This window comes from Dendronephthya gigantea, unplaced genomic scaffold (genome assembly GCF_004324835.1).
Source record: "Dendronephthya gigantea isolate DGI-Jeju-01 unplaced genomic scaffold, DenGig_1.0 000023F, whole genome shotgun sequence".
NCBI classification, from domain to species: domain Eukaryota; kingdom Metazoa; phylum Cnidaria; class Anthozoa; order Malacalcyonacea; family Nephtheidae; genus Dendronephthya; species Dendronephthya gigantea.
In genome coordinates this window covers 1,966,788-1,986,744 of record NW_021163033.1, presented here as the reverse complement: position 1 = coordinate 1,986,744, position 19,957 = coordinate 1,966,788, and the positions used below count along the sequence as shown (strand labels likewise).

Here is a 19,957-nt window from a genome sequence, read left to right as displayed (position 1 = left end):
ACAGCCAGCCATGTGTGCTTTCGTCATGTCCTACGAGTGACGTCAAAACATAGGATATACTTTTTTTCATGCTATGACGTCATAATCACGTTATGACCTCAGGCCAATTGCGAGCGAAAAAAGCATTGTTTAAAATTAAAATTCGGTTCTCACATGTTATGAAGGTTTATCAAACTTCAGTTTTTCCTTATCAACCACACTGAAATAATTCAATAATATATTAGTATGATAATACTCTCTTCCGATAATACTAACCGGTCTGACTCTCCTGATAAAACTCCGGCCTGACAAACTCAGACAAAGAGAAGGGTTTTTTTAGTGTTTTTATTAACACCCTAAAGTCGCATGCATGGCCTGGAACGAACGACCTCCAGCTAATCTGAGATCAAGACGTCATAAAGCATCTCATTTGCCTGGTGTTATCATTTGCCTGGTGTTATTTGTCCTTATTCTTCCAAGTAATAGTATAAAGGGTGAAAAATTTAAATTCTAAATGTGTCGAAGTCATATGCAATCAAGGAAATGAACATTTAGTTTTGTCGAAGATCTGGCTTCTGATTGGTTGATTTTTACACCCAGATCAGCTGGCCATGACCTATGACCTCAATGCCTATGACGCACTGGCCCCTGGTGTTAGTGGTGTATGCATATGGCTATGTCCTTTGTGATCGCTTTAAGCGATCACATTCGCTTTCCCCTGACAATTCACAATTTGAAGAGATTTTATACACAAAACACAAATATTGACCGCTCAGCGCCGGCAATCTCACAAAGTTCAAATGACGGAATTGTCCTGAGAATATTGGCGAAACCGGGCGAAAAGGAAAGCAGAATAACAGGTCAGCCTATATGTCTTTCAAGTATCGTATTACAGTACATTTTAGTATTTTGTTGTTGTAATTGTGACATATTGAGGAAGTATGTTGTTATTGGTCAATATCGCACAGTAAAATGTCACATAAACTATTATCTATATCCCAATACATAATTATGGCCTGCTGAGTGCTGAGTGTGAAAAATATCTAGACGTTTACCCCATTATTAAAAGGGATTGCATTAGGTCTACTTTGGCTCTTTCAAATCTGACAGTTCAATATGCTAAGAATTTTACTCGAAAGTGGAGAGTTGTGACAATTATATTTATTATTGTGGTCAATGAAAACAAAATTACAAATATTTAGCATGACTAGTAAAAATGAATTTAGTCTGATAATCTCGAGCATGCTGTGAATGTGTTTGGCCAGACTCTTTCTTGTGATGTAGTATTTTAAAGTTGGGTTTCAATGATTGTATAATTTTATGTTTGCAAACATCTATGATATTGTTGTAATAATTTATAGACAAGACTATCAGTGTTCCTAACCCATCCCTGGGGATGAAGGAAGGCAATATTCGGTCCTTGCAGTACCATAGGCATAGCTTACATGGAGAAGATTTTTCTGTGTTGTCAAATAATCACAGGCTGCATTAAATACTATGTACAGGAGTACTATAAAACATTATATATATTGTATGATTCCTAAAATACCTGAATGCCAATAAGTTGTGTTTATTTTAAAACTAGACTGTTACTGTGATGATGCCTTAAACTTTCATTCAGCAAATTGCAAGCTCTTAATTTTTTCTGATTTCAGACATTACAGAAAATAGTATTGGACCTCAAATTGGTGCTCCTAACAACGAGATAGAGGTAAATGCTGAACTGGTGAATTATCTTGCGATGGTATTGCAAGTAAGAAAAACAAACATTATTGTTGAAAAAGGTTTGAGATCTCAGATTAAGTCAGTGCTGATAAATAAAATGGCATGACGGTTGATAGAGCTTTGATAGAGAAAGGTGCAGAATCATTTGCAATTGATCTAAACATTTAACATCACTTGTACAAAGCATAATGTATATAGCCTACTGACCATTTATATCCTATTCTTTCTCACAAAAAGTCTACTTTCTAGCTGAGGTAGTCATTTTAATTGTTGATGCCAAGGGGGTAGGAAGCTAGTTTTCAATTTCAACTTGCATACTATGATTACATTACATGCTATAATACATACTAATTAATTAGAAGTTGCAATTTAACAGTTTAGGCGAGTTATTCAAGCCTAAATATTTGCTAACCCCAGGTTAAATAATATATATAGTCAGTTTTTAAAATGACTTCTGAAACAACATATTTAGGTTAACATATACAGTTAGAAATTGTGACCTCTATTTGAAAAAGGGTAGGGCATATCATCCTATTGACGATTTAGTTACCCTAAATGTGAGATGAAATTGGAAGAGGGGGTGGGGTGAGGGCAGGTGCCAAATATTCAATTTTTTTTATGGAAGTGGAATTTTTATGTGAACAACATCTGCCATCAATGACAAATTTACAACCGGACTATTTTTCATCTGTGAAAAAGACTAGTTCACGACAATGAGCCACTTTCATAATAGACCAACTTGTGATCTTGGTAACAAAAAGGGACAAAATCACAACAGCTAAAAAGAGCATACTGAAATTAGTATCATTGCCAAGTTTGGCTGCAAAACGCATGTAGTACGGAAAATATAGCCATGCCAAGTAGGCAATTTTTGTATACCTTTGTTACACAGTTTAATAGTATGTTCTTCTCGGAAATTCTCTTTTTGTCGCCTGAATCAAAAGTTGGTCTGTTATGCAATTGGTCCAATATAACGGAAACCAGGCTTTAGACGTTGCATATTCTTTGCTGTTGACAACGCTCCAAATTACTAACTCTCACGCTTTATGGTTGAAACGCCTGCATTTCACACCTCATATCCAGTTTCGTATTGAAAGCGCTCCCTCTTTACGAGGAATATCGATAGATAATAATAATAAGACTAGCATTTAATTTTTAACAGGCAAATAATGGGGCTCCTTTGCGGTAATTTGTGCCCGCATTAATTGCTGGATGGCAGATTGAATAGCTATTATTTTCCTTCTCAATTTATAATGTATTTGGTCATTTCCTTAATCTATACACACATTAATATTGCTTACAAAAGTAATCACAGACGCTGCTATGTGGGTTCATGCAAATACTCTGCAAATATGACAGCATAACATTGTACTGGATATATGAATTTTATTTCTAGTTTAGTATTATTTACCATGAAATGGAAGGCATTCAGATAAGAAAATTATTTATATCTGTACTCTATAGAAAGAGTTAGGAACATCTCTCACCGATATGTCTCTAGTGTCTTTCTTATGTTCGAAATACTTACAATGTCTATAAAAATTACCATTTCTCTACAACAAAAAAGAAAACTATCATTTCTTTAAAACGCTCAATACACTGAAAATCTCCTTCATTAAGTGAGGTACTATCTTTATACTGACGATGTCAACCTATCTCAGCCAGCGTAACTATAAAATGCATTAGGACAGAAAGTTTACTTATATTTATCAATGATTAACCAACATGCTTGTAGTGTATTTGATTATGAAAAAACTTCAGAAAAAAAGGCATAAATGCGAGTTGCTATAATTCCATTCAAACATTTACACATTGGAAATCTCCTTCGTTAAGTAAGGTACTATCCTTATCAGATAGAAGTCGGGTGGCTGGTGACGAAACTTTGGTTGTAAGTCCTGCTTTGTTTGTTGCCTCTACTGTAACGAATATCGTGTCACCTTTGGACAGACCATGATCTTCAGTTAACTCAAAATTAGCCTCAAAGTTGATGTTGAAGTCTCGGAAAGGCAGGACGTCATATCTTAGTGGGGCTCGCCCAATGGCGACGCTAAATCCAGCAATATCGGATTCTTCGTCATGGAAACCCGTCCAGAAAACACGCAGTGTCGTGTTAAGGAAGTGGCATCCGGTATGCTGACGTCGTTTGTCGTGGTTTGGATCAGGACTGATGATAACCAATCCCTGAAATAGAACATACAAAAAAATCTGAAATGTTTAATTAATATATGAAGGTCAGCCGACGCTGAAAAAAAGAGGTTGTAAATCCCCGCCTCTCCCCTCCTATCCTCTGCCAAACTATCCTAAACAGTCCCTATACAACCAGCGATTTCTTACGTAACAACACACCAGTTTTGCTGCCTTAAACACGTGCTTATATAACACGCTATATATAAAAACGTACCTTTTCTGGTGGGCTGTTGTCAATGTTTACTTCCTGAGAATCGACTTCTCTGCTTCTTTCACCAAGATTATTTGTACAAATGAATGCAAGCTTGTATTTTTCCCCATGTCTGAGTGTCAGATTAGAGGCCAAGATATGATTCGTACTGCCTGTGACATGTGCTGGAATAAAACTTTCCCCGCCGGCTGCTTTTATTCTTAAATTGCAATTTTCCATTCCACTTTCGTTATCAAGGAACCCTTTAAATGTTGCGCTCAGACTGCAGTTTCCTAAGCATGGTATATAGTTAGGTTTTATTGAAATTATACCGGATGTTGGTGGGGTTAAATCTACGGTCACCCCTTCTGTGTGGGCCAAATTGAATAGTCCCGCCGTGTTCCAGACTCGTATCGTCATGAAATAGGTATGCTTGTGTTTTATCTTGCATTCGAAACATGTGACACTCATACGGTTGCTAGGGACACGTTTCAGATCTGCTACTTGACAACCACCCTTGGTTGTACCAATGCAGAATTCTGTAAAGTCTATATCACTTTCATCATCGTAAATGTTCCATTTTCCGGTTAGGTAATCACCTGGTCCGATATGGTTTAGTGCTGTATGAGATGATTGAAGTTCAACCTGTAGGAATATATGTTGAAAAATATTTTAGTAAAACAAATGTAACAAGATCACAAGACAAGTCGATTCATACGCCCAGTTGCCGCCGTTCTCATAATGTGTAAACATTGTCCTCTCAAGGCCTCTCAACCTAGTTGTCGTTGTCGGGTAATGTACGTTGCATTAGATTCCTCTTTGTTTTATACCGATTGGATCATCAATGTTTTCTACTCGGACTTGTCAATACGTACCTTAGTTATAATTGGCGCTGTTGTGTCCACCCCAATACCATTTGACGAAGCACGTGACTTCAAGCCTGCATTGTTCACTACTTCCAGTGTGACGTAATACGTTGTTCCAGAGTTCATCGATAGATTCGCAATTTTAACTTCAGTAGCCTTGCCCACCGTAAAGAACTCACGCACATCGTTGCGGTAGACTCCAGAACCCACGGCCACCAAATACTCCTTAATGCCACTTTCAGGATCGTTGCCTGGGTTCCAGTACACTTCAAGGGTGTTTGTCGAGGATTGGTAAAGACTGTCCGAAGTTTGGTTTTGGTCGGTCATGTGGTATATTGAGCCCACAATCGGAGCAGTTCCGTCACAAAATATACCATCAGACTCTGCAGAAGTCTTAAAGCCGTCAGGATTTCTGCATTCTATACTCGATAGATATTGTAATCCTAGGACTATGTTAAATTTGTGAGTTATAGATCCACTTGCGTTTACATCCATTCTCAAAACAGAGAATTCACCTTTGTTGTCCTTTCCAATGACAGTCAGCGTACATCTTTCGATACCAGTCTCTGGATCGGAAAACGCGGACCATGTGCTAATCAGGGCAGAATTGACCGCAATACTGTCCAGGTCTTCGTCCAACCCGTCAATGACAGTCCCAGCAATGGGAGGGGTGAAGTCAATTTTGATCGCATCCGAACTGACAATAGTTATCAAGCCAGCATTGTTGGTTGCCTTCACAATACCGTAGAATGGCGTGGCTAGATCAGCCGGGGTAAACCCTTGCACAGTCCCTTGTTGGTCTGAACCAGCGCTGGTCAAGGCGGTCGAGCAAGCATTCTCGATATAGCCAAGACAGAATTCAAACTTTTTGATACCTGTTTCTAAATCGCCGAAGCCACTCCATGTTAGCGTATAATCTACCTCATTCGTGGCCTGTTTTAAAATTTTGTGTGCCACATTAACCACACCGGCCGTTGGTGCGGTCGTATCCACGATAAATCCGTTTGAAGATTTGTTACTAGTCCTTCCGCTCAATGTCGTAGCGCGGACAGTGACGTAATACTTCACCCCTGTGTCCAGATCGATGTCGCTGTTAGGCAGTAATATTGAAGCCCTGGTGACTAATCCAACCTCTGTGAAAACCATGATGTTATCCGATGCGTCAGAAGTTCCCACAGCCCACTCGTATCCAATGACCGGGTCTTTCGAATCCCCGTAAAATGTGCCCCATGATGCACCAAGAGTGTCGCCGATGACGTCAAATTCTAAATCATGTGGTCCAAGTCCATCGAAAACATCTGACGTCATTGGCCATTGGTTGACAAGCGACCATCCATTGGAATGTTGGTAGCTAAACATACCAGCATTATTCGAACATTGGATTACGTTGATATAAGAGGCATTTGTATCTAATCGTAGTGGAGCGGCATCTGTATGCCGTACGTCATACGTTATGTTTGCTTGATCAAGTGCTTTTACATAAACAGTTGCGATCTCGTTACCAATGCGCTTTTGGATGACCCATTCACACTCTCGAACGCCACTTTCAATGTCCTGTGCTCCAAACCACGTAATGGTCGGCAACCAATCACGATCAACCTTCTCTATGTCTGGGCTTCTAGTCTTTTCTCCATCGAAAACACGGCCTATGTCAGGTGGGCTGAGGTCTACGGTCACGCCATCAGAAACAAAGACAGCAGACAATCCTACACTATTCGTTGCACGAACTCTTGCGAAAACTTTCCTGCTTGCGTTTATTTCACAATCTTCGCATACGAATGATTTGTTAAGGCCGATTTGAGTGAATGGTTTTACGAGACAATTGTATGGAGTGGTGCCAACACAATATTCGAACATATTTATCATGCTTTGTTTTTCTTCAATGTTTTCCCAAGTTGCCGAAACCGAGTCGTTTAGAGACATGAAATCGATATCGTACCCAGAAAGACCGTCTCTAACGCTACTGTTTTTCCCAGTTGGCGATGTTTGATCGATTTCTATTTCTTCTAGAATCAGCGAACTTCTGAGCTTTGCTGTATTGTGGGCCGTCACAGTGATAAAATATGTTGAATCATCTGTTAGATTCAAACCGGCAAACTTTATATCAGTACACAAACCAGTTCTGGTAAATTCATGAATGTCGTCTCTATGTGGTCGTGTCCCAAGACCGACTTCGTAGAATTCTATAAGGCTTTCGTTGTCTGAAAAATGTTTCCACGTTGCTTTGACTGAAGTTAGATCGGACTGAAAGTGTCGTTTAGGTGCGCGGCCAGTGTAATATGGCGGAGTGTCATCAATAATGAATGATTTTGAAGAAACAGTGGTTTGAAGTCCTGCATAATTAATGGCTTTAATGGCTATCGAATATCCTGACCCTGGTGCCAAATTACCGAGGGAAACATTGACCATTGGGCCACTAGAATTGAAAGTGTAAATTTCCGTATCCGATTGTAAAATAGAGATCTCATATTTTTCTATGCCACTTTCCAAGTCCTCAAAATCGGACCAACTAACATGGGGAGGGTCTTCAGTAGAACTGAAATCGCTTTTCTCAGCCCCATTACTTGAAGTTATCCGGATACTACCAGCAGTAGGTTGAGTGTAATCAAACAGGAGTGGTGACGAACAAGCACGCGACGCAAGGTCTGCACGGTTTCGCGCAACGACTGTGACGTAATAAGGAACCCCAGGCCGGAAGTTTAACTCACTTCCGGTCGTGTTTGCACGCGTGGACAAGCCGATATTGATAAGTGGTTGAAGCTGGCTGCCACAGTTTGATGTCCCTATTGCCCACTTGTAGTACCAAATTTCACTTTCGTGTTCTTTGAAGTCCTCCCAAGTCACGTATATGCCAGCAGTTGTGGATGAATAGTAAGTTCTCGTCTCCTTGTTGAAACGCCAATAAGATCCCAAAGTAATGGTACTCGGTAAGGGGGGAGTGGTATCAATAGTGATTCCATTTGATATCAGTTCTCGCATGCCACCTGCTCTGTTATATACACGCAATACAACCGTGTAGTTTTGTCCATGTTTTAAAGACAACATCTTGCTACTTGTAACATGTGTTTGGAGTCCAACATTAACAAAGTCTGATAGAGGCCTTTTGTATTCTTCCTCAATTCCCCATTCGAATCGCTCCACTCTGCTCTCTAAATCCCAGACTCGTTCCCAGTTCGCGCTTATCTTTGTTGTCGACGACTGATAGCGTACATCCGGTTCCAGTATCCCATCATACACCACGCCAGAAGTTGAAGGGGTTGGATCGATGAGGACGCCGTCGGAGGCCAGACATGACTTCAACCCTGCATTATTTATAGCGCAGACTATGATGTAATACACGTCATTGTTCAGACTCAATCCAGCTATACTTGCCGACATATTGCGGTCTACGTCTTTGAATGACGTCAAATCCGGTACGCCAATCCGATTTCGGCTAATTGCTACTTCGAAATGGTGTATGCCTGAGTCGTAGTCTCGAATTTCCCTCCACGTTGCTGACAACTCCCCCGTGCTTGATTGGTAATCGATGTCATCATGTCCACTACCGTCCAATACCATCGCGCGTGTCAGATCAGGGGGGGTCACATCTACAATAAATCCGTCTGAAGAGACAGCTTCTGTTAAGACCCCAGCCAAATTTTCCGCTTTGATTTTCACGCAATATCGTTGACCATTGATCAGGTTTAATCCTTGAATCTCAAGTGAGGTAGCAGTAGCTGGACTAACTGGTATAAACTGGTTATTGGTCACGTGGTAATTTCCTTTGACGCAGCTGCCGACTGCGTAAAAGTACGCTCGTATTTTCACGCTGGATGTCTCAAAGCCTTTCCACGTCGCATGAACCTCAGAGGTGTTCGTTTGGTAGTCGATGTCAGTCGTCGGGTCCTTGCCATCCGAGACTGTACCAAGATCGCTGGCTTGGCTCATGGGCATAATAATGGGTGATTTTATGTCAGCGTGAAGGCCGGCGTTATTTATTCCGCGTATTGTAAGTTGATATTCTTTGTTGTTTGTTAGTGACAGCGAGCTAAAGTGAGATATTGCAAAAATATAGCATGTTGGATTGGAAAACGGTCTCTAATTTTGTTATAGCTTTGGATTTTTTAGGCTTTTGAAAACAACGGGAAATATTCGCATTTGTAGTTAGTTTCTTGAATATGAAATAGTCAAAACTAGTCGAAGGAAGTCTGGTGTGAAACGTTCCTTTTCGTCGTTTTCCACCTCTCTCGTTGCCTGTTGGTCATGCTAGTCTAAATACTGATTTTCAGTTGCTTGTAATGTTATCCCGGGAAGTCCTTGATATTTTGGATTGGGGCGTAAAAGGGGCGTAACTAAAACGATAATTTGGGGGGGGGGGGGTGAATATTCATATATTCAGTTCCGCCCGACGGATTCCCATGGTAAGCTATTGCGCTTACAAAAGAAATCCGTAGGGCAGAACTGGATATATGAATGTTCATAATATTGTTCTAGTTACGCCACTAATTGTATATTGTACATGTTCCACTCATATGAACCTTTCTTGACAGTGAAGTTCCTCTACTGCTACTAGTCTGAATGGCTAAACTCAAGCTGGATATGATATATCGACCCAGCGAAGGGGCGACAGGCCGACCTAGCTTCGTACGTTTGAGTGTAGACCTTACCTTATGATTGCACTTGTATCCAATCTAACTCCAGGAACATCTTTCCACGATGCAGCTTTCTCATCCCTTTCGACCATTGACCACTGATACTTAAGCATCCCGCTATGTTGGTCTACAAACTGGGGCCAGGATAACGTCACTGACTCGTTGCTTCTAATATAAACAATCGTCTCTCCATTCTTTTGGGCTATCTCGCCCTGAACACTAATATTACCTGTATAAACCGGGTGACTCGTATCGATAGAAACACCGTCTGATTTTATTTCAACATAGTTTCCAACTTTATCAACAGCACGCACTGCAATGTAATACGTTTTGCCATTTACAAGGCTTAATCCAGTAATGGTAGCTTTTGTTTGAAGATCAGAAGAGGACCACTGAGTAATAACTCCTCTGTCGTTTTCCTCCACCAGCCTGTATTTATATTCCCCAATTCCGCTTCCCTTCTGTCCGTCGCTGAATCCATACCAGTTTGCGTGAAATACGTCGTCTCCCGATTGGTGGTCGATATCCCCCGAAGTCCCGTCGTTGACCGTGCCAGGTTGCGGTGCATCGTGGTCTATGAGAAGGCAATCAGAAGTGGCTTGGGAACTGAGTCCCGCAGCATTCACCCCTTCAACAATGGCGCAGTATTCGTTTCCAGAGGCGAGTTGTAAGTCCGATATGCTACCGGAACGTTGTAGTCCTTTCGTTGCTAATCCTGATCCAATCAACCCGCCATCTTTCTTCTTAACACCCAATTTGTACTCCACGATAGGTGTGTGAGCATCCGTGAATGGTGTCCAGCTGGCATTGTAGGTCTTAGTCCAGTTAGAATATTTGAGATCATTCGAATATCCGTCAAAAGCATTTCCGGGAATAGGTCTGGAGGTATCGATCGTGATGCCATTGCTGGAAACTTCAGAATATAGCCCAGCTTTTGTGAATGCCCTTACTTTCGTAGTAATTCTATCACCGTCTGTGATCACTGAAAAGGTCTTACTAAAAGATACAGCTAGGTTAACGTTAGTAAACGACTGGAGGAGATTGGTGTTGTTATAAACTGCCACTTGGTATTTTCCAATACCATGACTTGCTTTGAACCCTCCCCAGTTTGCACTGATTGTTTTATTTGATTCGAATTGAACGTCTTTAGATCCTAGGCCATCGCGGATCCATCCTTCGCTCGGTTTACTAGTATCTATCGTAACATCGTTGCTGCACACAGGTAACCCAGCCTGTCCACGCATATCGTAAGCTTGTGCCACAACCTTGTACGTCTCACCGTTTATCAAGGTTACCTCTTTTAAAACGTGGTTGATTGTGTTAGATAGGCTACTTTGGTTTTTTCCGAGGGCGCAGCTATCTTTGCTTTTCAATAAAGACCATTTTATATCAAGAGCGCCACAGGTGACTGAGAAACCATTCAGTTTGAGATATAGCACATCGGTTTTTGACTGGTAGGAGACAGAAGTTAGAAATTTGGAAAGTGTTAAAGCAATCTGACCGGAGTAAATTGTTATATTGTCGATGATCCGTAGCGGACAAGTTCCCAACACACCATCGCATCTGTAGGGATTAAAAGATATAATTTTTTTTCATTTATTCATCCTTTGAAAACATAGCTAGGAGGCATTTTTTCTGGTTCGTCCAGCTTGACAAACATGGAAGCTATTTTTTAGTTTGTATACCTTTGGGCAACATAGATTGATACTGTATTTCCTTGTTGGTTCATATTTAAAAAAACAACCCTGGACAACGGTATTTTCTTTTTTCCACATTGGAAAAATATCACACACCAGGAAAAACAATCTTAGGAGTTGCACCTACATTTTTTTAATAAGCGAATTTTACCTTTTACCTTTCAGGTTGATCACATTTATCCTCAGCTGAGTCGCATATTGTTCCTTTGTTTCTCATTATATCCTTACATGAGCCGTTACCCATACACTCAGAACGCTGTATACAGCTGGATTGTGGGTATGATGAGTTACAACTGTATGAATCCCCTACACACCTGCCGTTGTAACAAAAATCGTTTTTGGTACACGCGTTGTTATCGTTACAAGAGATCGAAGGTATGTTAGTCCACACAGAGCGTCTTTTGGAAGCATTGTGGTACAAATCACACCATTGGCACTCATTGTTTGGGTTTATTTGTTGATGACTGTAGTCTTTACCTGTTGCAATTAAATGTAAGTTCGAATATGATTTTATTTCGTAAACAAGAAGTCTTCAGTTGGGAGAAAAAGATTACCAGTCTACGATTTTTGAACTAAACGTGTCTGTACAACTGAAAAAAAATTATCGCAAAACTGAACTTTTCGAAATTATGCTAGCCAGGACTTTGCGTTGTAGAGGTCATCCTTATCGAGCTAGCACTCTCAGCCTCACCAATTCAGCCTCACCAAAGAAGAATTGTATTGCAAATTGCAAGAAAAATTGCACCGTGTAACAGGGCCTTAAGAAAAAATCTATTTTTCTAGTCGGTTATATTCCTCCCATCTGATTCTTTTCTGCAATTACGCCTTCAAAAGATATCCATTGGGTGTGACTGAATATTTGAATCCCCCCTCCCCTTTTGAATTATCGCGCTAGTTACGACCCAGTATCCAGTTTTTTCCAAAAACTAAATTAGCGATATTTAACCACTATTTTCGTCGGATGTCCAACAAATGTTTCTCTTTATCGATATACTCATTTCGCCGAAACATAAAAGGAAATTATCCAGAGAAAACTCGAGGTGTTCTACGCAGCAAATTGATAGCATAGATAAATTCTGTATTCACCCACCTGCTATTTTACAAGTACAATTTCCTGCCACATATCCAAATCCTGGGTGTAAACTGCAACCATTTCCGTCGCAGTATTGACATGGTGAGGTGCATTGAAAACTGATTCCTCCACATTGACCATTTCGACATTTGTCGGATCTTGTGCACATCTCTCCGTCGTCGCAGGTCGTACCGTTTCTTTTAGTCCATGCCGACGTCGTTATATCCGGGTTACACCACTTCAAAAGACAATAAAAGTGGGGCCTTGTTGACCTATATTTCTTGGACTAGTCAACACAACACTAGTGAAAGTAGCACTATGACCTGAACGAATTCATCCTGTCATTGCTTTGCCTTACTTTAATTTAATTGGCAAAAATTCTTTACCTGACATAAGTTTCCAGGTTTCGTCGTATTGGCACGATAGCACGCGTATACATCATCGTTCAACTTAATGGAACAGTTCCCAGACTTTAATCTGCACACGTCGTTGTGGTGATCTTCGCATGGAAGACACGAATACGGTTCGCCTTTGCATACTCCCTTCACACAGCTATCATCCCTCGTCTTCTCGTTGTTATCGCTGCAGGTGCTGTCTGCTTCTGACCATTTCGTTTGGTAGTTATCGTTGCATTGCTAGGAGTGAACATGTTTGTTACTACTAATGATTGTTTGCAGATTGCAACACGTAACTAGAATTAATTTCAGGAAACTACAGGAGTGATTTATCATACTCATTTCATTTTTTTTACATTATTACATAACTATCTCCTAACGACTTCACTGATTTGATTTTTCAAAACCCACACAAACACTACTTGCTAACCTGACATGGGTTCCCAGGGCGAAGATTCCCATTTGTGTAACATATTCCATCAATCACACAGTAACCCGGATTAATCACACATCCAGTTCCATCACAGCTTTCACATGATCTGCACGTGAATGGAGTTCCTACACACACGCCGTTCACGCAGCGATCATTTTTCGTACACAAGTTGCCATCACTACACGATAGTGCATTGTTGTTTGTCCAACGGGTCTTCTGGCTGCTTTGGCAATCCTTGTTTAATGAATTAGAGAAACATTGGGATAAACATTGCTTTGAAACAGAAAATTAAACTGTGCTGAACTATATTGATGTTAAGTAACTTGTCACAAAGATTTTATATTCTAATATTAGCTGGTATACCTTTGTCTCAAATTCGAGCCTTTTATTAGGGCCGCATAAGATAAAAGGATCTGTCAGGAATAGATCATCGTTGCAATTTGAAATTTGAACGAAAGCTGTCTGCTTGGCAAAATCTTTTAAGGATACCCAAAAGGTTGAAATGTGGAGAGAGGACTAGGGTTAGGGTCCCAATCCTCTCTTCACATTTCGACTTTTTCATTTTGAGCTCCTTACGCCGAAGGGCACGCATGAAATTTTCTGAGCGTATATCTCCAGTGTGCGCCAGTGTTTTTAAAGCCTGGTGCTTACTGGCGAACTTAGCACGCACACATGTCGCTCGTGACAATTGTCGCCTACACATGCTCCTAGTCTGGGGGGAAGTATTTGGGATATTTATGACATTCTTGCAACTCAGACTAGGAAAATGTGTAGGCGACAATTGTCAAGAGTGACATGCATGTGTGCGTGCTAAGTTCATCCGTAAGCACCAGGCTTAAGAAACAACGCTATGACCGTGTTGATATAGAATTTATTATATATGTATTGAGATATACGCACAGTAGAAAGATAAAATAGAAATGTGTTTCCTTTGGAAATGAACTTCGTAAAATTTCATTGGACGTAGCTACTAAATAAGCTACAATTTTTTCGGTCAAAAATTGTTGTACGGATTTTGAGACAAATTGTTTACATATAGCGTCGGAGTATACGAGTCAGGTTCAAACCATTTTTTCTTCAACATATAATACAATCGCGAACAAAATTACGAATAAACCGAACGATGATAAATATCTTTTTATTTGATCCATAAAACGTGACCTGTTGGCGTTGGAACCTGTCAACCCATAGGCGGCCCAGAACTGATCTCACTGACCTCGCGCGACGCTTATGTTGTCTGAACAGTTTTATATAATGACAAGGTAGGCAACTCTCACGCCAAATAAGCTAAAAACGCACGACGGTTGACCCAAACACTTTCACAAAACCGCAAATATTTCATAAAAATATGGCGAATAAGAAAAAAAAAGTACAACACATTAAACTTGAATAATTTTACTACATTTATACTATATTTTTAGCATTCAAATGTGTTCCTATGCATGTATAAAACGTGAATGTTTTTATGGTTTCTGGCAAATATATTTCAAAACCTATGCTGGGGACACCTTGCCTATACCTTCGTCATATTTTTAAATTGAGAATAGAAAGCTGATTGGCTCTTTTTAAACGACAGCCAATCAGCTTTCTATTCTCAATTTAAAAATATGACGAAGGTATAGGCAAGGTGTCCCCAGCATAGGTTTTAAAATATATTTGACAGAAACCCAAAAAACATTCACGTTTTATACATGCATAGGAATACATTTGAATGCTAAAAATATAGTATAAATGTAGTAAAATTATTCAAGTTTAATGTGTTGTACTTTTTTTTTCTTATTCGCCATATTTTTATGAAATATTTGCGGTTTTGTGAAAGTGTTTGGGTCAACCGTCGTGCGTTTTTAGCTTACTTGGCGTGAGAGTTGCCTACCTTGTCATAATATAAGACTGTTCAGACAACATGAGCGTAGCGCGAAGTCAGTGAGATCAGTTCTGGGCCGCCTATGGTCAACCCGGTGCGAAGAATCGCTAACATATCGACAGTTTAGCGGCTGTTATGCATGACAAACTCGATTAGATAAGTTTGGAAAATCACCTTGTCATGCAAGTTTGTTGTGTTAAGAAATAAAATTCTGTTGTTTGTTTAAATTTGAAATTCCAAAGTTTGTGAAAAAGCTTAAAGATATAGCATTTATGAAAATTTGCTGAATAAGACCTTCAATTTTGGCACATAGACAAAAAAGCACTACTTTTAGGGTTCTATAACCTTTAAATTGAAAACGACCTCTTGCATGCTATTGTCTTTTTTGTTGCTGGGCTTTTACAGCGGAGCCCGAATCAAATATCATCAGGGGCCGGTTGTTCAAAAGCCGGTTAGCCTAACCCTGGGTTAAGGCAAATCTTTACATCATTTTTTTAATCGTATTTTTACAAAGTTGACTATCCTTTGCCAGAAATATTTATTATTATTATAAAAATAAATTAAATAAAATTCAATTCATGCAGGTTTGAAATCGAACAATGTTTCAGAACACTCAAACTAAAACAATGAATTCAACTTGGGGTAAGCGCTAACCCAGGTTTGAACAACTGGCCTTAGGGAGTTGTCAAGGGGAAGTATTCTAATGATTTAGTAAAAAATATAAGAAAACGGTATCTCTAAATGTTTTATCAATTTATGCGTGAAAAAGAGACGATTTTTCCCTTCGCGCTATGCAATAGTACTCGGCTAGGTTTTTTACCAATCCCATTTAGTTATTTGTGTTAACCGCCACACACATTTGAATCTTTTTGAATTTTTTGGCCGTCCTTAAAAATATGCAAAAATTCAAAATTGAATATTACCTGACACGGATTCGAGGGGTTTACCCTACCGTAGCTGTAGCATCTACTTCCAATACGGCACTGTCGTAGCTCACATCTAGTGCCAACTTTTGTGTAACATGAATAACAGCTACATGTATAATCGCCTACGCAACTATCGTCTCTGCACTGGTCACAATCGTGCTGACATGGATTTGGTTGGCAAAGGTGGTCATCTAAAACATTGAAAAAGATACATGATTAATCTGATTGAAAAGCGAGGATCAGGAAATTTCTTCCGAAACACTTGCTTTCTTCCAAAGCACGAAGAAGTGCTCATATGTTACTTTTGTTACAATTGCATTTCAGTTAGCTACTATTAAAAAGTTTCCTATAGAGATGTGTGGATTTAAGTAAGATATTCTTTCTTTGGGTGTTGCTGGTTGTTGTGTAGTGTAATCTAATGTTGTAATTACAACAGCGATATATTTTTTTTAATGCTTGATAATAGATATGTGATCATCAGGAATTTCAGCTAGGGGTTTTGCCCATGCAATGTTTTTATGATCTCTAATTTTGGCGCTAATTTTGTGGCTATAAAACTTTAAGCAACCTACATGTCTCACAGCATGTCCCTTTCCACCCCCTCTTACACTCGCACCGACCGTAAACTGGTTTTCCCCCATTACGACACGCGTTCCTGTTGCATGGTTGGCTTTCGCTGAACGTTTCATGACAGCTTCCCCCGCAACATTCAGTCACATCTTTGCCCCTTGTACGAGTCTGCATGCCAGCATTGCCACACCTGTGGGTACACGAGCTCCATCTACGCCAAGGCCCAGGTTCACAGTTTCGTGGGGATGGACTTCGTCTACGTCTCCGGCTCCAGAAAATGGTTGATACCTGTGGGACAACCAGAATCACCATCCACACCCAAATCAGCCTCATTGTGATGCTTTTATCTTAACTGATAATGAATGATTTGAATTTCAACTAGGTGACTTTTGTGATCGTGGAATGAAAGCATTAAGAACATATAAATTGTCTTTTTAGGTATACCTATGCAAAGATTAATTGCATGAGCGAGGTTACAGTGAAATTCTAACCCTGGTCGAGGTGAGTTTTTTATAAATTTGAAAATTTCAAAACAATTTCTCGATTAAATAGATTATTTAACAATGCACTCGGACAATAGCCTTGATAGCCGAGAACAGCTATTAATACCTTTCTGAAGACTATCACGGTACGCCCCATTATTAAGTATTTCTTGTCGTATATTAAAGAAAAGGTCGCGCATGCGTATCGAACAAATACCTGGAGTGTCCACCGTCTTGGGTCCGGCTTTTGTAATTTTGTATATTTGACAGGAAAGGCCTAATTAAGGTGTATATTGAAACGAATGCCTGCATGACTAGGGGTAAAAGCAGCAAAACGTTTTGAATTTTAAACCTTTTTTCTATTGAGATGTGTATTACAGCTCGATTCGGTGAACCGATAAAAGCATGCACAGCGTTGGGCTTAATGTCGCGGTACCGTTGTTACAATTTCAATTTTGGGATCAGAGATTATGCTCAGGATTCGGGGTCAAATCTCGATTAGCGCCGAACGATAATAATGTTGAAAGCGCGCGCGATAAACGAATGCAATGGAAAACAGCCTTAAAGGTCGGCACAGACGGGACGCGATGCGAATTTTTAATTTTCACAAGCACATGAATTAATTTCTTGAAGCAAAATTTAGAATCTATGGCCGCCAGAGAAGTCAAAGTGTATTATAGTTTAGTAATCTACAAGAATATAATGATAGAAAATAAAAAACTTGGAAAAATCGCTCGGCATTGCCAAATCGCGTCCTGTCTGTGTGGGTCACACTAGACGCGATATAATACCCTAACCCGACAACAGGGACCAAAAACAATAACCAATCATCGCGTTTGTTGACATTTTCGGTGCTAGGCCAATCAGAATGCGGGAATGGCGACAATGTAAACAGAAGGAGTGGTGAAATTGTTGTTTACGAACATGTTTACGATGAAAATCCGCGTATCCAAGCTTTTTGTAATACTATAATTGGTATATTTTTGAGAGTATAGTCGTTATACGGGTTTACGGTTAATCAGAGTTTGCATATTCAACAATTTTCCGCAAGCCGCACGGTAGAACACAAAAATTCAAGTTTTGAAGTTTTACGTTCTAGACTGATTTTTAAAAAAACCCACGAGGAAATTAAAGAAAATAATACGTAATTTCACAATCGGGCACTTTTGAAGTAAAAATTGTGATAGCAAATGGCTCCAAAAGAAGGCGCTATTTTCACCACTCCTTCTGTATACATTGTCGCTATTGCCGCATTCTGATTGGTCTAGCACCGAAAATGTCAACAAGCGCGATGATTGGTTATTGTTTTTGGTCCCTGTTTAACGCGACGCGAATTTTTCATTTTCAGAACGACCAATTCTGGACGAACAATTTGAAAGATATGGGTACCAGACCAGTCAAAATGTGCTATCATTCAATAAATAACCAAGATTATTATTAAAACTTTATTTCATGAGGGGTTCACATTGTTACCTTAAGGTATTCTTCCCAATGGCCCTCGAAAGGTAATATGAAAGATTTCATCGCGAGAAACATTGGCAACGAATGATATGCTCGCATACAGTGCAGCTAAATTCATTTACATGGTCTACTTCATTGTTTAATTGAAGAAAAAAGGTTTTAAGCTTTTTTTTAAAAGAGTTAGGTGAATAATTTTCAACGATTTTTAACTCAGAAGGTAAAGAATTGAATAGACTTGCACCACTGTAAGATATCTTAGATTTAGCCTGCTCGGTCTTGACTAAAGGGATCTTTAAATCTGTCGTTGTCGATCTAGTTTGAATTGGGTGAGAGTCGCGAACGTAAACAAACAACCTTCGAAGATCATTTGGTGGCCAAGAAGTTTTTAAAGTATTGAAAACCATAAGAATTTTTCTCATTTTTATCAAGTTGAAAATAGGTATCCAATTAAGTTGGCGGAAAAGTAATATTGAGGGTACTTCGGTTGGTAATTCAAGAATTAGTCTTGCAGCTCGTTTCTGTAGTTTTAGTAGGCACGTTATTAGTTCTTTATTTGCGTTTCCCCAGAGTGAACAACAGTATAATAGATGTGGGTAGATTAGTGCAGAGTAAAACTGAATACGACATTTTAGAATAAGGTGACTGCGTATGCGTTTTAATAGGTATAGTCTAGAGTTTATTATGTTGTAGATAGTGTGAATTTGCCTATCCCATTTCAAATATTGATCAAATGTGACACCAAGTAGAACAGCAGAAGCGATCTCCTTAATAGTATGGTTGTTGATCTCAATAATTATTGGGTCAAGATCTGAAAATTTGTGTTGGGAGAATATTTTCATAATTTTAGTCTTTTTCGAATTGAGGGACATTTTGTTGTGAGTAGTCCAATATGACACTGAAGTAACGTCCGACTTTAGGGAGTCACTAAGTTCGCGGACATTAGTTCCGGAAGAAATAATAGTAGAGTCATCCGCAAACAAAAAGGGCTTGGACTTGTTGATGTAGATGGGTAAATCATTAATAAAAACCAGAAAAAGAATTGGGCCTAGAATAGAGCCTTGGGGCACGCCAGATTTTATCATCGCAGGATTTGATAGGGATGAAGAGATTTGTACTTGTTGATAGCGGTCATTCAGGAACGATTTGAACCATCTTAACGCCAAGGGTGTAATTCCATATTGTTTTAGTTTCTGTAATAATATGTCATGGTCGACTAAGTCGAATGCTTTGGAGAAATCAATAAGAGACATTCCATTGATCAAGCCTTGTTCAATGTTATTAAGAAGGTGTTCATAAATTAAGATTAAAGTAGATTCCAAGAATGATGAGCTCGGAAACCATGCTGACAATTCGACAAAATATTGTTTTCACTAAGAAATTTCATATATGAATCGGCAACATGACGTTCCAGGAGTTTGGATAGGATGGGCAGTATAGAGATAGGTCTGTAGTTGCTTCTCTCGGTACGGATGTCAGCCT

The 19,957-nt window shown here is 39.5% G+C and overlaps 2 protein-coding genes across 2 annotated transcripts; both read right to left on the bottom strand.

The window, feature by feature from the left end:
• Positions 1–3,192: 3,192 nt before the first annotated feature.
• Positions 3,193–11,112, bottom strand: LOC114522523. The gene is made up of 4 exons (XM_028543229.1): positions 9,594–11,112; positions 4,957–8,974; positions 4,106–4,726; positions 3,193–3,885 (listed from the first exon to the last, which is right to left on the bottom strand). The coding sequence occupies exons 1-4, from the start codon at positions 10,820–10,822 to the stop codon at positions 3,502–3,504; spliced, it is 6,252 nt and encodes a 2,083-aa protein (XP_028399030.1). The 5' UTR covers positions 10,823–11,112; the 3' UTR covers positions 3,193–3,501.
• Positions 11,113–11,429: 317 nt separating this feature from the next.
• LOC114522733 (neurogenic locus notch homolog protein 1-like) lies at positions 11,430–16,964 on the bottom strand. Its single transcript, XM_028543475.1, has 6 exons — positions 16,538–16,964; positions 15,963–16,156; positions 13,173–13,409; positions 12,734–12,982; positions 12,366–12,585; positions 11,430–11,752 (listed from the first exon to the last, which is right to left on the bottom strand). Exons 1-6 carry the CDS (start codon positions 16,866–16,868, stop codon positions 11,430–11,432), a joined length of 1,554 nt encoding a protein of 517 aa, XP_028399276.1. The 5' UTR covers positions 16,869–16,964.
• Positions 16,965–19,957: the final 2,993 nt, after the last annotated feature.

What these genes read in the sequence shown, in the direction of transcription:
- LOC114522733 (XM_028543475.1), bottom strand. Translation starts at nt 16,868, where the DNA reads ATGAGGCTGATTTGGGTGTGGATGGTGATTCTGGTTGTCCCACAGGTA. An exon ending in AGGGACATGCTGTGAGACAT is followed by an intron (nt 16,157 to 16,537) that starts GTAGGTTGCTTA and finishes TCAATGTTTTAG; the next exon opens with ATGACCACCTTTGCCAACCA. An exon ending in GCCCTGGGAACCCATGTCAG is followed by an intron (nt 12,983 to 13,172) that starts GTTAGCAAGTAG and finishes GTTCACTCCTAG; the next exon opens with CAATGCAACGATAACTACCA.
- LOC114522523 (XM_028543229.1), bottom strand. Translation starts at nt 10,822, where the DNA reads ATGCGTGGACAGGCTGGGTTACCTGTGTGCAGCAACGATGTTACGATA. An exon ending in GATACAAGTGCAATCATAAG is followed by an intron (nt 8,975 to 9,593) that starts GTAAGGTCTACA and finishes ATCTCACTTTAG; the next exon opens with CTCGCTGTCACTAACAAACA. An exon ending in ACAACAGCCCACCAGAAAAG is followed by an intron (nt 3,886 to 4,105) that starts GTACGTTTTTAT and finishes GTTCTATTTCAG; the next exon opens with GGATTGGTTATCATCAGTCC.